This window comes from Dermacentor silvarum, chromosome 7, assembly GCF_013339745.2.
Source record: "Dermacentor silvarum isolate Dsil-2018 chromosome 7, BIME_Dsil_1.4, whole genome shotgun sequence".
Taxonomy (NCBI): Eukaryota; Metazoa; Arthropoda; class Arachnida; order Ixodida; family Ixodidae; genus Dermacentor; species Dermacentor silvarum.
The window spans coordinates 84,167,855-84,184,450 of record NC_051160.1 but is presented as its reverse complement, the minus strand read 5'-3'; the positions used below and the strand labels follow the sequence as shown (position 1 = coordinate 84,184,450).

Sequence of the window (16,596 nt, the reverse complement as noted above, 5' to 3'; positions counted from 1 at the left end):
CCTGGGGTGCCCTTAACTTTCACTGGACCAATTAAGTGCTTACTCAGATGATATTTTCGGCCGGAATGACGACAATGAACAATGATGACGACATCCCGACCATGGACACAAACCTAGTGGCCCAAGCTGGTAGACAACTTAGGGCACTGTGCCGGTGTAACATGCTAGATAGATAGATATGCTCAAGACGCCAGAAGCAGGCAAAGCATGCTACATGGAAGTCAATGGTTTGAAACAAGATGTGGCACGCACAGTGCTCGAATTGGGAAAGGAGGCGCTGTAGAACATTCATTCATTGGGCGCGTTGTGATTAGCTATTTCTGTCCATTGCTGTGATGGACGAGTTTAGTATATGCTCACTTACGCGATATCTTTACCAGTATCAAGCTTTTTAAGTGCAACGTAGTGGACTGTGGAGGCATAATTCAATTCACAGTGGACCGTGGAAGCATAAATAATACTGTCCTAAAATGTGACAACGTGTGCGCTAAGATTTCTGTGGACGTCAAGGAAAACTATCTGGTGTTGCTTATTAAGTGCGAAAAAAATGCAAAACAGGAGCCCGGTGATTCAAAGAGAAGCACGTAAAGGTCGAAGAGCACTTTGTCGCTTAATCGCTTATCATTGGGTGCTTTTCTCCGTTCTCCATTTTCCGCTCCAGCACGCACGACAGGAACGCGAATCAACGCGCCATAATATTAGGTTTCAACACTTGGTTTGAACGAACCCTGATCCATCAACAACGGTGTTTCTGGAAGACCAGCTGTAATAGCTTTGTCTAAGAACTCCATCAACATATCAACCTTCACCCGGCATGCAGACCCCGACTCCTATTGTGACGTCACGTATGACTGAAATGACAACTACGGCGGCAGAACCCCATTCGGAGATGACCACGAGGCCCAAACCAGTCAAGCCCAGGACGATAGCCACACCGCAGGTCTCCAACGCGACTGGTGATGAAGGCAGCACTGGCCACGCTACAACTAGTGAGCCTCTCGCATTGGTCTTTGAATTGTCAGCGCTTTGCTTTGGCCATGATGTTCAGTATACATGCACAAGAGGTGCAAGCGCAACAGTGGGAAATATATAATGCCGCATATTCTTTACGCGGGCATGAGGGTTCGTTATAGAACGGGAACTGCGAAATCAGAGAGGCAAGATGTGCTGTCAAGGCACGGGATGTTTTATCGCGTGTTAAAAAAAAGGAAGATAAGTGCACGCTTGCATTCCATTTGGGTTGAAAAAAAAAAGTAATGGTACGTCCTAAAGCATAATTAAATAGACAAAATGGGATTCTTCATAGTAACGGTAGACAACCCTGAAGGAGGGGGCAGACGCGGAGCAATAGACGCATAGAGCAATTAGCACTCTGTTTGCATGAGCCTATCCTTGACTGCCCCGGCATTTAGTGCGGTCCTCTGGTACCATGATGCCTAATAAACTAGCTTTCATTAAAACTCTTCCACAAGGATTATCAAGCACGCAGCTGTTTCGGATGCCAACTTGGGAAAAACGAAAGCAAAAAAGTACAGTAAAAGTGACTGTTTGGCAGCTGGTGACGATTCTTGACACCCTATTGGTCCAGGCAGTAGAGTTCAGCGTAGTTCATAGCATTCCAATGACACTTAAATGAAATGGCATGGCTGACGTGGTGACATCGGCGATGGTGGAATTAATGGGCATTGTTAGTCTCTTTCTTATTTTGCAGTGAAGATGTTGATGCGACTAGACGCGCGCAAAACTGTTATATGTGTGCTTGCACGGCTTCTGACAAAAATTAGGAAAAGAAAAACTAGGTCACTTACGAATTTTATAGATCTCTTGCATAATGTTGACAGCCATGTGCACACATTGGGTTCTAGCCTAACTTCATCACCCCCTCAGCAAATTTGATAGTTTCATCACCCCATCTAGTTTTCTGCCGTCCACGACTGCGCTTCCCTTTTCTTGGTATCAATTCGGTAACTCTAATGGTCCACCGGTTATCCATCCTACGTGTGATGATTATGGACGTTCGTCACTTGTTTGTGTGTCTTGAGACGAGAAAAACGCACAAGAAACGCTAGTAGGCAAAAAAAATGTTTTTCTTTCAAACACACGATGAGCAAGGAAAGGAAATGAAAAGAAAACAAAACAATGTCACAGCGGATTTTCCCGCGCACACCGATGTACGTGACGCTCAGTCCTACACCACCGTTCGGCGCGTCAAGAGTTCCGAAAAAACCATCTCACGGTTTCGGTCGTGACGATCGACTCGCTTGTCGTTGCCGCGGTACGGTCGTCGAGGCGAGCCGAGGCAGAGGTGGCACGGTTGCTGCTGCTGGAACCGCCGCCGGCACACGGCTGCGCTACCGTGTGCGGCGCCTGGCTAAGTTGAGGACACCACTGCGTTGTCCGTCCGCAACTCACGAGGACCGCGACCCAGGGTCGGCCCACGCGGACAGCACCTCGGTAGGCCTCGACCAAGAACAGCCCTCAGCAACTGCGCCCTGGCAGGAGCCGCTCAGCAGGCCTCGTCCTTGGTCCCGGAACAGGCCTCCGCATCTGGCCTGGGTAGGCACGCCTTGGTCACTCGGACGCAGCAGGAACCACGGCCCGAGCTCTTCTTCCCGAGCGTCGCACCCGATCTGCTGCCACCGTGGCTTCCCCGCTCGAGCTCCTCCGCACGTTCCCCACGTAGCACTTCTTTTTCGTCGTTTTCTGTTCTTTTTTCTTCCAGCTCCCGTGCCACCTGCCCTCAGCTCGTCTTCTTCACTTCGGTAGGCACTTCTACTGAGTCCACATGTTTCGGAGTACACGTAAAAAAAAATATAAAAAAAATATTGTGTCCTTTCCCCACAATATCCCCCCGCTCAAGAAAATTGTTATAAAAAAAACTTTTAGAAAAAAAAATACATAAATGAGTTCATTTATAAACGATGAACCGAAAAGGATGAGAAGTCCAGAAGTCAAACGCGGCTGAGGTAGTCGGCACCTATGTTTTCGGCGCCCTTAATGTATTCCACCACGAAGTCGTATTCCGTTAGCAAGAGACTCCAGCGGAGCACTCGGCTATTCATATGTTTGGCAGAGTTTATGTAAGCGAGAGGCTGGTGGTCCGTTTGCAGCACGAAACGTTTGCCGAAGAGGTACACATGAAACTTTCGAATAGCCCACACAAGTGCCAGGGCTTCTCTCTCGATGGTTGAGTAGCGGGTTTCTCGTGCGAGGAGTTTACGGCTGGCATACGCTACTGGATGTAGCACCCCGTCGTGACGCTGCAGTAAGACGGCGCCAACACTGGACGAAGATGCGTCCGTGCGCAATATGAAGGGCTCTTGTAACTCCGGTGATCGTAAAACCGGACTAGACGATAGCAGGCGTCGCAACGTTTCAAAAGCTTGTTGATGGCATTCTTCCCAGATGACCTTATTCGGACCTCGCTTCTTGGTGAGTTCTGTTAGAGGTGCTGCCACAGCAGAATAGGTTGGGATGAAATCTCTGTAATAACCCGTTAAGCCAAGAAAGGAGCGAACTTCTTTCTTCGTCTGCGGTCGCTTTGCAGCCTGAATCTTCTCTAAGGTCTCAATCTGTGGCCGGAGAAGATTGTTCCCGACGATATGTCCTAAGAACTTTACCGAAGCAAAGGCAACCTCACTTTTTGAGGGCTTTATGGTCAAATGAGCTGCACGAACACGTTTCAGGAACTTGGTGAGAGTGGTAATGTGCTCGTCCCAGGTTTGTGTGGCTATTAGCACATCGTAAAAATAGTGATATATGTTCGGTATTCCTTCTACCACTCGTCTCATGAGTCGAGTGAACACCGCAGGTGCGGTCTTGATGCCGAAAGGCATAAATCTGAATTGGTACAGCCCAGAAGAAGCTTGAAACGCAGTGAGGGGCTTCGATGCTTCGTGCATAGGCACCTGCCAATACCCTTTTGTGAAATCGAACTTCGAAAAGTATTGGCTTTGACCCAGTTTGGCAAACATCATGTCCACCCGAGGTATGGGTTCGTTGTCCGTAACCACAACTCGATTCAGCTGTCTGAAGTCAATGCAAAGCCGCATGCTCCCGTCTTTTTTCTTCACCACGACGATAGGTGCTTGATAAGGAGAGTCGGAGGGTTCAATTATACCTTGCTTTAGCATGTCCTGGACTTCCTGTTCTACAGCTTCTTGGATGGCAAATGGTATAGGGTACGGACGTACATTTACCGACGTTTCTGTTGTGAGGCGCAACTTGCACTCGACAACGTTTGTCTTGCCCGGCACATCTGAAAACACATCTTGAAACTCTTTCAGGAGATCATCAATCTGGACTGTCTGCTCGTTACTCAAGTCAGTTGCTACTAACACATTCTTGTATGTTTCCCGTTGGTGTAGTGCAACAAAAGGCATTTCTTGCTCTTCTGTGTTGTCCGTCTGCACAGTAACTGCGGCGTGTTGCAGGACGTCAGCCGTGGACTCCCTTTCCTCGTATTTCTTTAGGAGGTTGATATGAAATAGGCTCATTCGACCTCCGAGGTCTACCAAATAGTCATATTCATTACGTTTTTCGACGACTGTGAAAGGCCCCTTCCATGTCAGAATCAGCTTGTTCCTATCTGATGGTAGGAGCAGCAATACCTTGTCACCTGGCGATAGCTGTCGAACTCTCGTTTTTTTATCGTAATACTTCTTTTGTATGACTTTGGCCTTCTGTAGTTCTTCATGGGCTACCTTGCAGGTGTTTTGCAGGCGCTCCTGGAGCTCTACAACGTATCCATAAGTTGTCTTCGTTTCCGCATCAACGTTATCGCCTGTCCAGAGTTCTTTCAGAATGGACATCGGTCCCCGGACGAATCGACCGTAAAGTAGGTCGAATGGCGAGAATCCAAGGCTTGCTTGGGGAACTTCACGGTATGCGAAAAGCAAGGGAGCCAGGTATCTATCCCATTGTTTAGGGCATTCTTGGCACATGCGGCGGACCATTTGTTTGAGAGTTCCATTGAACCTTTCCACCAGTCCGTTTGCCATGGGATGATAGGGAGTTGTAGGAAGTTGACGAAATGACAGTAGTCGCCCGAGTTCTTGCATAAGGTTGGATGTGAACGACTTTCCACGGTCGCTCACTATTTCTCGTGGGACTCCAACCCGGGAAAATATTTCTAACAGTGCTTCTGCTATCCGCTCGGTCTCAATGCTCGGCAGTGCTACCGCGTCCGGATAACGCGTAGCAAAGTCCACCATCGTTAGCACGTATCTGTTTCCCTTAGCTGAAGTTGGGGACAGGGGGCCAATAATGTCGACGGCGACCCGTTGAAATGGTGTGTCGATGATGGGCATATTCCCCAAAGGGATTCGACCAACGAGGTGTTTTGGTACTGTCCTTTGACATATGTCACACGACTTTACAAAACGTGTGACATCTGCCTGTACACCAGGCCAATAAAATTCTTCAAGGACACGGTCTGTAGTCCTTCTTTGCCCCTGATGACCAGACAGAAGACCTTCATGGGCCATTTTCATCACTGTGTTCCGGAGATCCTTGGGGACCACAAGTTGCTCCAAGTCTCGCCGTTCTACAGTGTGGTATCGCCGGAAGAGAACATCACGTATCAGCACAAACTCTATGACTGCTGATTTCTTGGATGTGGTTTTCTTCCCCAACGCTGCGAAACAAGTTTCTAGCGTGGGATCGGTGATCTGTAATTTCCGCAGCTCTTTCGGGCTGATGTCCAATGGGTTAATCCATGGAACTGACAGTTCTCTTTGTTGCTTGTCTTCTTTTCCTACAGCCGCTGACACATTCTCTTTCCGTCCTCTATTCGGTGAAATTATGCGTTCACTTATGTCCTGATGGGTAACCTGATCCGTGCGGATCAGTGCGGACCGAGGTCGCTCTTCCGGCTTCGGGATATGGGGTGTATCTGAAAGTACTCCGGTAACGTTGCCTAGCACAACTTCATATAAAGGGTTCTCCATGCAAACAGCAAGAACCTGTCCCTTGAAAAACTGAGAATCAATACACACTTCTGCTTCTGGTAAACTCTTCGTAGACTGATCCAATAAGCGGATAGTGCGGATGCTACCAGTTAGTTTGGAGTCGGGGACCAACGACCGTTTCACCACAACTGTATTTCATCCGGTATCCCGTAATATGGTGACTAATTTTCCTTCCAGGTAGCCCTTTGCTGTCGGCATTTGCTTCGATCCGCCATCACAAGTCGCATTGCTTTGTGTACAGTCGCAAATGTCATGACTCTGGGTTGCCCTTTTCTTACCATGTCCCGGTTCCACTAACTCTTCATGCTGCGCTTTCTCGGATCCTAAGAGAGAGCATGATGCTTCTCCTCGTTTTCCAGAGTCAGAGGGGCAACTATCAGATCTGTGTCCTGTCTTCTTGCACGTCCCGCACTGTGGCGACTTCGGTGCTCGGGATTTTGTCCAGCAATCCGCAGCTCTGTGGCCCTGCCTGTTGCACAGAAAGCAAAGCAGTTTTCCTTTGCTTTCGTTTGTAGTGCCCACTTTACCAGTGACCATAGACTTCCCTTTTTCTTCTTTACCCTTAGCGAGATTCACGATTCCCTGGGCTTCCAAGTACTGGTCTGCCGTCGTTGCCAGCATGTCCAGATTACGACATCCTCTTTCCTTCAGAAAGATAGCCAACTTCTCGTCGCACCGTCTTATAAACTGTTCCGACACCATCTTGTCTCGTAGAGCTTCATAACTCTTCGACGTCTTCGCTAGCTCTTGCCAATGGTCGAAGTATCCCAAGAGGCGCCCTGCGAACTGTCGTCCTGTCTCAGCATTTTCGGGCCGGGCATCCCGAAACTTCACGCGGTATCCCTCTTCTGTGTAACGGAACCGCTGTAACAGCGTCTGCTTCAGCTTTGCGTAGTCTGTAGAGTCTTCAGCAGACATGCGTCCTACCACCGTTAATGCTTCTCCCGTGAGACACAAACTTAGCGACAAGGCCCACTTGTCTGTTGGCCAGCCTTGGCTTGTGGCCACCCTCTCAAACCTCTGTATGTAGGCATCCAATTCATCTCTACCCTCATTATACGGCGGAATCATCTTGTGCGGGCTGCGAAAACTCGGACCACCACCTGTGCCATCGCCTACCGAACTCGTATTCGGACGCTGCGCCTCTGCAGCTCGACGTCGCTCCTCAAGGAGGGCTCGTTCAGCCTCCATGCGAGCTAGCTCCCGCTCATGATCTGCCTGTGCTGCTATGCGCGTCTCTTCTCGTTCTTTGGCTCTTTGGTCCCTCATTTCCTTTGCTCAGCGCTTACCCATGCCACTAACGCCTCTCCACTCAGCCCCATCTCCTTCCCTAGCTCCACTAGCGTTCTCTTCTCGTCCATTCTCGTCTACTGCACACAAACAACGTGAGGCTCTAAGATAGAATGAGAGCTTCGTCCTGTCGCGGACGCCAGAAATTGTGATGATTATGGACGTTCGTCACTTGTTTGTGTGTCTTGAGACGAGAAAAACGCACAAGAAACGCTAGTAGGCAAAAAAAAAATGTTTTTCTTTCAAACACACGATGAGCAAGGAAAGGAAATGAAAAGAAAACAAAACAATGTCACAGCGGATTTTCCCGCGCACACCGATGTACGTGACGCTCAGTCCTACACCACCGTTCGGCGCGTCAAGAGTTCCGAAAAAACCATCTCACGGTTTCGGTCGTGACGATCGACTCGCTTGTCGTTGCCGCGGTACGGTCGTCGAGGCGAGCCGAGGCAGAGGTGGCACGGTTGCTGCTGCTGGAACCGCCGCCGGCACACGGCTGCGCTACCGTGTGCGGCGCCTGGCTAAGTTGAGGACACCACTGCGTTGTCCGTCCGCAACTCACGAGGACCGCGACCCAGGGTCGGCCCACGCGGACAGCACCTCGGTAGGCCTCGACCAAGAACAGCCCTCAGCAACTGCGCCCTGGCAGGAGCCGCTCAGCAGGCCTCGTCCTTGGTCCCGGAACAGGCCTCCGCATCTGGCCTGGGTAGGCACGCCTTGGTCACTCGGACGCAGCAGGAACCACGGCCCGAGCTCTTCTTCCCGAGCGTCGCACCCGATCTGCTGCCACCGTGGCTTCCCCGCTCGAGCTCCTCCGCACGTTCCCCACGTAGCACTTCTTTTTCGTCGTTTTCTGTTCTTTTTTCTTCCAGCTCCCGTGCCACCTGCCCTCAGCTCGTCTTCTTCACTTCGGTAGGCACTTCTACTGAGTCCACATGTTTCGGAGTACACGTAAAAAAAAATATATATAAAAAAAATATTGTGTCCTTTCCCCACACTACGCATTACATGGCCTGCCCAGCTCCATTAGGCCTAACATTTTTCGCTCCATCGCTGTTTGTGCGGTACTTAGCTTGTTCTCGAGATTCTTTGTGAACCTCTAAGTTTCTGCCCCATATGTGAGCACTATTAGTATATTGCTAATAATAGCATAGGACAAGGCAAGATGTATGCACTGAAAGATAAGCAGGGAAATATCATCCGCAGTTTTGATGACATAGTAAAAGCAGCGGAATCATACCTATACTGACCTGTACAGTGCCCTGAGCAGCCAAGCAGCTTTGATTCGAAGTAGTGATGAACAGGATGCAGATGTTCCTTCTAAAAACTAGGTTAAGATGTATATATATATATATATATATATATATATATATTCATAACATAAGAATCCAACAAACAATGATACCACGGACAGCATAGGGCAGTTATCTGTAGTCCTTAACTCAATTAAAGAAATGACAAATCAATGGAAATGAAAGTGGATGAAAGGACAAGTTGCCGCAGGTGGGGCACGGACCCACGTTTTCCCATTACGCGTGCGATGTTTTTATCAATTGAGCTACCGCGGCGCCGAGCATTACAGGCTAACTATTTCAGCAGTATGTACCCTCCGTCTATCGCGAATTGTATTTTGACTTAGCAGGGTGGCTCATTGGGCTAGTTCGTGATTCATTATCGTGTACGTATCTTGTAACTTGAAACAGGCTCTTGCGCCTTCAGGCTGGGCGTCTTTCAGAACTTGCTTCTCCGCACAGCACACTCGCTGTAGTGGCCGAGGGTATTGTGGCACGCAGCCGTGGGATGTAGAACAATATCGAGGCTGTCGAGGAGTGTTTGGAGCAGTGAATAATTAGTCACTGCTCCAAAATTAGTCACTAATTAAGCAGTGAAGTAATTAGAGAACATATTTATACGTTATGTTAAAGGGCGTTGGATAAGTTCGCATTAGAGATTTTGTTTGTTGCGATATTGCGAAAAAAAAGTTTAGCGAAAAATCGTTGCGTATTGTAGGAATCAAATACATTGTGCTTGCGTTGTATTCCTGTTAGATCTCGTCGGTATGGTGATAGTGGTGAGGCCTGGTGAGAGTTCCTCATGTTTTGAATTCTCGTCAAGCTCTATCAGAGCTTTAATATTACATGACCATGTAATATTACTAAAAAGACGTGCGAGCGGTCGCGCTTGCACATAAAGAACAATGACGGTTGTAGCAGTCGAGTGCCCTATACGAAGTGCTAATCGCGAAGAGAAACACAGGGATAAGAATTTAGAGTTTAATATATAAAATTCGGAAATTTGCAGGTGCAAGTAAAAATAAGCTATAGCTCAAGACAGGGGCAATTTGAGAACGCTGGGAGAGGTGATCGTCCTGCAGTAAACATAAAACACGCTGATGATGATAATAAATGAAAACCTACTGTGAATAGAAGGGAAATAACCACGGTAAAGTGGCCGAGACGCATTATAGATCTATGACAATGGTGGCCATTGTCACGCTTAGCATGCTAATTTTGTGTGCGATGCAAATGAAAATGCAATGCAAATACAAAAAGCGCAGAGATTCGCTCATCTTTGTATTTTTGGTAATTCAGGTGCGTTCATTCATTTAGCTCCCAAAATGGCTCCACGTGGCGATGTCATTGCAGAATTCAATACGAAGTACTGGGTCCAACTCAACGCCTCTGCTACCACATCCAAATGTTAGCTGCATTTAATAGCTTCGGGTACACGTTACGTAGTCTCCTTGTGGTTGAAGTTTTTTCAGAGCCCTCCACTAAAGGGCCTGTCTGAGTAGCTCTGTTACTCTTTCACGCTAAACGCGATCAATCATTTTTACCGGATGCGTGAGATGTTCAGTGGGTCAATTATTTATTTACTCAATCATCAGTCAATTCGTCGATCCACGGGAGACGCCAGTATATAGAGCTGGACGTTGCGGAACTGAGTAACTCCACCTCTCCTACTCCGTGCAGCGACCCGGATGCCCCTGGTGTGCACCGTGGGCAGCAAGGGCACCGCGTTCAGCATGTTCCCTCCGACGGGGGTGTGCAGCCACGTGTTCTTCACGCACGTCCTGGTGTCGGGCGGTGCGCTTCACGCCACCGGCGACGGTGGCGGCGCCTGGGAAGACTTCGTACGCGCCATGCAAGCGGAGGAGTTCGCGGAATACCCGGCCGGCATCTCCTTCGACATGCTGTTAGTCGCCGTCCTCTATGCTTAGAACTTGCGCAGATAGGTCTGTTATACCTTCCCATCGTCGAATATACAGGGTGTTTCACTTAACTTGGGCCAAGCTTTACAGGTACGAAAATGCCATGTATGTGGACAGAACCAAGGTATTATTGTTTGCCGTGGCTTGTAGATACTTAGATAACTTTTTTGCATTCCTCCTAATTAAATAATTAGTCTTAATTAATTATTCAACTTCTCAATAATTATAATTAGATGAAAAGTGTTAATGAGAAAATTGTAGAAAAACATGAATACCTCCCGATACAGCTCTGTGTTGCTCAATGCGTGCTACATATAAGTGTTTTTTCCAGCGTGAAATAAGCCCGCGAATAAATGCAATATTGCCGCGCGACTGGCCGTTCGAGGCACTTTGCGTGTATTCGCGGGCTTCTTTTACGCTGGGAAAAACTCTTTTATGTAGCATGTATTTAGCATCTATATTTTTAAAGTTTGGCCCAGGTTAAGTGAAACAGCCTGTATTGCCTCACTGAATGTAAACCCGCGACTTGGTGAGACCAGGGGTGATCACTGAACTCTACGATTGGAAGCCTTGTTTCAGTGTACGGTGAACTTAGCTTCTCCTGTGGGATGAAGGCCTCAGATGGAACAGGGGGCGGCACATTATAGTATACGAAGCACAGAGTCAGTATTAGTCCCAGGATAAGTAGGCTGCACATTGTATGGCAAAATGTTCCACTATGCCCGACAATAGTCATGCAGGGTTGTTGCATGCTGATGCGGCCCATACGCAAAGCCGTATCACTCGGTACACATAGGCGCGTTTTTCGTTTTATGAACAAGAGTACCTGCCACATCGGTGAAGTGGGTATGGAATTCTGTTGCACAACACGAGGGGAACTGTCTTATTCCATGCTGTGGTGGCCACATTTAGGCAAAGGTGAAATTATGAAACCCTCGTGTAGTTAAATTTCCGTAAATACTAAGCCTAAGCTTAGTATTAGAGGTGACCGCGTGCTGCGGTCACCTGAAAGTGGCAACAGGAGTGGGGCTGCCAAGTAAACAACAAGCTGCAAATAGTAAAACCCATACTACAGGAGTGGAAGACATCAATCACCAGGAACGTTTCATGGAAGTTATTCTATGTCGCGTTCGCATCGGACACACACATCTCACACACAACTTTTTATTGAAAAATGAACAACAAGCGGTTTGTTGTCAATGCCAAGAATCTCTAACTGTGAATCACATTTTATTAACATGTGCAGCGTTCGAGGAAAAAAGACAGAAATATTTTTGTGGACTTTACAAAACACTAACACCACTTCATCCTTCCCTGATCCTAGCTGAAAACGCACTTGTATCTTTAAACGACGTTTTTAAGTTTTTAGATGAAACAGGGTTCTTAAAAAAACTTTAGAGTAAATTTTGTTGCTTGAAGCACGTTCATCAAATTATATTGTTTCATCTGGTGCATGGCGCATCATAGCCTTAGTTGCTTTTGCGCCACAAAACCTTACATAATTAACTAACTAAGCATAGGCGGTGGCCAGAGCCTTTCACAATGGTTTACCTAGTAGGCCTAAGTAGCTTTGGACATTAAACCTGAAAAATGAATTAAGGACTCAGTGAATAATTAATTAATTAAATAATTAATCAGATACGACCACCGTGTCGCCACTATCACGCTTCTGGCTGAAAAGTAAAAGACGCCCTTAGTACCTCCCACTGAACTTCCAACAGTTGTCGACAACATTATTTGTTGTCTTCGCAACTCTTCTTGACAGCAGCAGTGCGCCTAGACTGACTACGAAAATGCCGCACCGAATCCGGAGCACGTTGATGGCACGCCACTTGTGGCACGCACAAGCACGCAAATATTAGGGATGCGTGTTGCGAATACGATGTGTGCAGACGCAGCTCGGGTGCAGTACTCATTCAGGGAGCATGCCTGTGAAGAAGGACGAATTATTCTCTTTTTTTTATAGCGAAGCTGTTTATGTGGACTCTATGCTATCGTTGTCGGCCTTCGCTCAAAAGGGGCCACGTGGCCTAGCTGGAGAAGAGAGGAAAAGAAGAACTCAACAGGGGGAAAGGGCAGGTGAAAAGGAGAACGAGGAGGGGGGTTGACGTAAGTCACGCCGTCCAATAAAAGCGTAGGAGCGGGAGAGCGTGAGGTGCGCTAACCAATGGCGGTGTAGGAAAAAGGTAGGTCCACGGAGGAGTGGGCTGTGAGAGCAATTCGCGTTAGCATTGGTTGTGTATACGCAGATTTGGTCACGGTCTCTTGTCTAGGAACGTCGTAGAAAAAAAAGCGTTAGGAATGCGTTAGGAACGCCGCCACCCCTGGACGCCGACGCGTCCCATCCCCCGTAGGTAACGCCGTTTAGGCCAGCCAATCGGCCGGCGAATGCAACAACGGTTCGGACGCTCGCTCCCACTGCAGCCGGCCTGACGCGGCAACCGGCTAACACAGCTTCGCTGTTCGACCATCTTGATGGAGTGGAAAGGGTGGTGATTTTTCATCTTCTGGCACACAAAGAACAGTCTGCGGAAAGGGTAGCAGCAAACCGCAAGAAGGAAGCACTAATGTCGATGATCGCAAGAAGCGGGAGAGGTGTGAAACCTAGGCCAGGAGTCGCCATGTCTATTGCTGCTGCCACAGTGTGCGGGATACGCACGTCTTATTATTACGTAGGCTGCTATAAATACAGGGCGATTCAGCGAACAATTTCAAAATTTATTTAAGGTTGCCTGTGGCAGATAGCACAATTCTAGTTCATGAGCTTGTCTACTCGAAGAGGAGGACATTACTTGCAGAAGAAATTGGAATGCATAATCGAATAATTAACAAAAATTCGCTAATTAAGCTTTTAACTAATTACCTGATGACCCATATTGCAATTTACAAATTGTAGCCGTGGAGTTCGCAAGGCACTTGGAATTTTTTTTTATTTGAATATACTGCAGGCCCTTCACGGCCCGTGCAGGAGTGGTACAGAAATGTAATGATTAAAACATCATGGGAAAAAGTCTATTTCTCAGGATGACACCAGTTTCGATATATTAATTCCTGAACTTTGCGGAGAAATGCATTGGCTTTCCAGTTAGTTTCTTACCAAAGCGTCGCTTTATGCATTGAAGCACAAAATTAACTGGAACGCCAATGCATTTCTCCGCAGTAGCAAGGGAAAGGAGGGAGGTGTTTTCAGAGCTGTCGTAGCAGCTGCGCGTTCTTGGCGAAAGCCAAGGTGACGTCTAGAATGACCCTGTGGAAGTCGGTCGACCTGGTCACCGGAGTAATATAATGCTTGTATGACGGCACTTGCACTGTCTTTAGGTCCCTATTCCGGTGTCGAGCGTGGTCCTGGCAGCCCTAAAAAAATATGGGCTGCGGTCGGTCGCGTGGCGAGTCCACAGTCCGGGCATCTGTGACACTTCTTGTTCCACGGAGGCTTTTGAAGGGCTGATTTCCTGCAATATTAGGTAGTAAGATGAGAAAAAAAGGTAGTCTTCGCCAGAATGCCTGCTACTGTCGCCACTGCTTGAGCACGTCCGGTGCGAAGACGTAGCTTGAACGGAACTTATGCAGCAGCACCTGTGCCGCCCGGGGCTGACCCCGCGCGAAGGTTGTCAGCGTCTTGGAAACAAGCTCCCTCTTGCATCATTTTGGTGCTAAAGCGAATTTAATTGACATCGGTTATGCGATAGCGTATAGTAAGACCATTTCGATGTTCCACGCTTATATGAAGAGGGGAAACGCAGCAGGCCCTGACTTCAAGCTTTCCCTAAAAAAAAAGCTGCGAAATTATTTTCATTACCGGTTCAGGTACGCCATGACGCCGGCCTACCTGGATGACCCCACAGTACACAAGGAACTCGAAGAGCTGGCTGCCGGCAGCAATATCAAACACTACGGCATTCTCAATGTCGTGACGCGTGCACCACATCTCTACCACCTGGTGGCAGCTGTAGGAACTCTAATTACGGTGAGGATTACGGTCATAGATCACCAGGACTTAACAAAACCTTGTATATTTTAATCATTTTTGTAGTCTTTCAGGTGTCAGATTTAAGATCGGCAGCGAACAGAATCGCTGGTCAATTTAGCAGTGCAAGTATGCGGCGATGAAGCCCGTGAGTTTGCAAGACGCATCCACTTGAAATGAATTTCCAGGATGACACCAGTTTCGAGATATTATTTCCCAAAGTGTGGGATGAAATACATGGGCGTTCAAGTTACTTTTCTGCTTCAATGTATAAAACAGCATTTTGGTAAAAAAGTGGAGCAACGGTGCAATTTTACGGCGAGTTTGATGGCACATATGTCCAAACTGGTCTCATTCTGGAAATTCATTCCATGTGAATACGCCTGGCAACCTAACAGGCTACAATTCGTAAATTGCAATATGTGTCGTAAAGTAATTAACTAAGACGATAATTAGTTGTTTGTTAATTAGTTGAATATGTGTTTCGATTTCTCTTGCTACTTATGTCGGCCTCATCGAATAACACTGCTGCAATGTTCAGAATTATTCTACTTGCCACAGGCGATTTATAAAAATTCCGTAAAACTTAAAAATAACCCTGCATATTAAAAACCCTGCATATTGCTTTCCCTGCGCTTTGATTGGCTCAGCCGGCTGAAGTGGATGTGATGAAACTAATCAAATACCTCCTATAAGCGTTATTTGTGTATCCCATGAATTGGCACTGAACTTACAGAAAGCACGTGATTGGCATCGATCGTGATGTCAGTGACGTGTCATAATTGATGCGCTGCATTGTAAAAGTGAATATATGCGATAATGTAGGACCAATCCAAAAATACGGTGCAAGATTCAAATCGCAATCGCCGCACAAAGTAATGCCGCGTTCACACTGGGGCATCCGGCGTCTACAGCGACAGGAAATCTTCTGCCGCCGAAATGCGGCATCGTTCACATTGCTTAACGACCGTGCCGCCGGAGACATCCCTGGAGGGCGACATTTTGCTAATGGCGACATCTGGCGAGTACGCGGTAAATTACACGCACGAGCGGGGTTTCCCAGTTGTCACCGCACACCTCATGCTTTCTCCACTCGCTTCGAGCATGCGTGCTTTTAATTTTTTTTCGTCAATCGCAAGCACAAATGCCTTTACGAACAACCGATACTTCTGGGCCTCCTGAAAGAAACAGTTTTTTTTGCTGTACATCAAAAGCAGAAGAGGCATTCGCCAAAGAGGCGGTGTCAGCGGCAGTGATGGGTGCGGCCCGCTCTACAAGACTCGCATTCTGCTTGGTGGGTGGTGAGTGGTTCCGGCGGGAGCAGTCACTAAAATCGGTCCGGAACCCATCGGAGCGCAAAGAGCCTTATCGATGGATATCGCCGTCACCGAATTGTGTTTTGTATCGCTCTAGACGCCGTATTCCTAGGTATGGACGTGCCCTATAGCGAACATCGCGACGCATGATCCGGAATCCATTCTATGTAATCTAGCTTTGCCTATCAGCTGTGATGCTTCGTAATCTCGATAAAACTTGCGTGTCAGTGAGGTCGACTAGGTCAAGAATGGTAACAGAGAATGGCATTGTCAGTGGCGACATGTCAGCACAGGGACCAAATACGCATAACGTGCCATCTGTTGTACCCAATGTTGCGTTTGTGCAGTGTTCTCGATCTGGACACACCGGTTACCTTAGATGGTTTGAAAACGCTCTAGCGCGAAAGTGCCAAAGGCAGTCGTAATAAATTTGAAAAACACTTGTTAAGGCAGCTTAAAACGCCAATGTTAAAGAAAAAGCGCTTGGAGGGCCTATAATGATGCCTTACGACCGAACCGCCATGGCGGACTAGTGGACACGGCGATTCGCTGCTAAGCACAAAATCAAGGGCTCCCTTATTGGAGCCATGGCGACATTTTATGAGGGAGATATGCAAAAACGCTGGTGTAATTACTTTTAGGTTCGCATGAGCGCGTTAGCTAGATGTGTTCAGTTTATTTAAAACATAATGACATTTGCACACAAAAAACAGCAACATTGTCGCTCAGGAGGTTAGATAGAGAAGGTATCAAGTTGCATCACGATCAGCTTTTATCTGCCACGCAGAACTCGGAGAACTAACAATCCACTGCCTTGAACACGGGAATTACCTGAGTGTCCTT

The 16,596-nt window shown here is 47.6% G+C and overlaps 1 protein-coding gene across 1 annotated transcript; it reads left to right on the top strand.

Annotated features, from left to right (window-relative positions):
* Positions 1-857: 857 nt before the first annotated feature.
* On the top strand, positions 858-16,555 carry LOC125947159 (uncharacterized). Its single transcript, XM_049671540.1, has 4 exons — positions 858-989; positions 10,232-10,454; positions 14,278-14,437; positions 16,541-16,555. The coding sequence occupies exons 1-4, from the start codon at positions 890-892 to the stop codon at positions 16,553-16,555; spliced, it is 498 nt and encodes a 165-aa protein (XP_049527497.1). The 5' UTR covers positions 858-889.
* The last annotated feature ends 41 nt before the right edge of the window (positions 16,556-16,596 follow it).

Excerpts from the sequence above, each read along its gene's own strand:
- LOC125947159 (XM_049671540.1), top strand. The coding sequence starts at position 890 with ATGACCACGAGGCCCAAACCAGTCAAGCCCAGGACGATAGCCACACCG. Across the intron at positions 990-10,231 it reads CACTGGCCACGCTACAACTA|CGACCCGGATGCCCCTGGTG; the intron begins GTGAGCCTCTCG and ends TACTCCGTGCAG. Across the intron at positions 10,455-14,277 it reads GGCATCTCCTTCGACATGCT|GTACGCCATGACGCCGGCCT; the intron begins GTTAGTCGCCGT and ends TTACCGGTTCAG.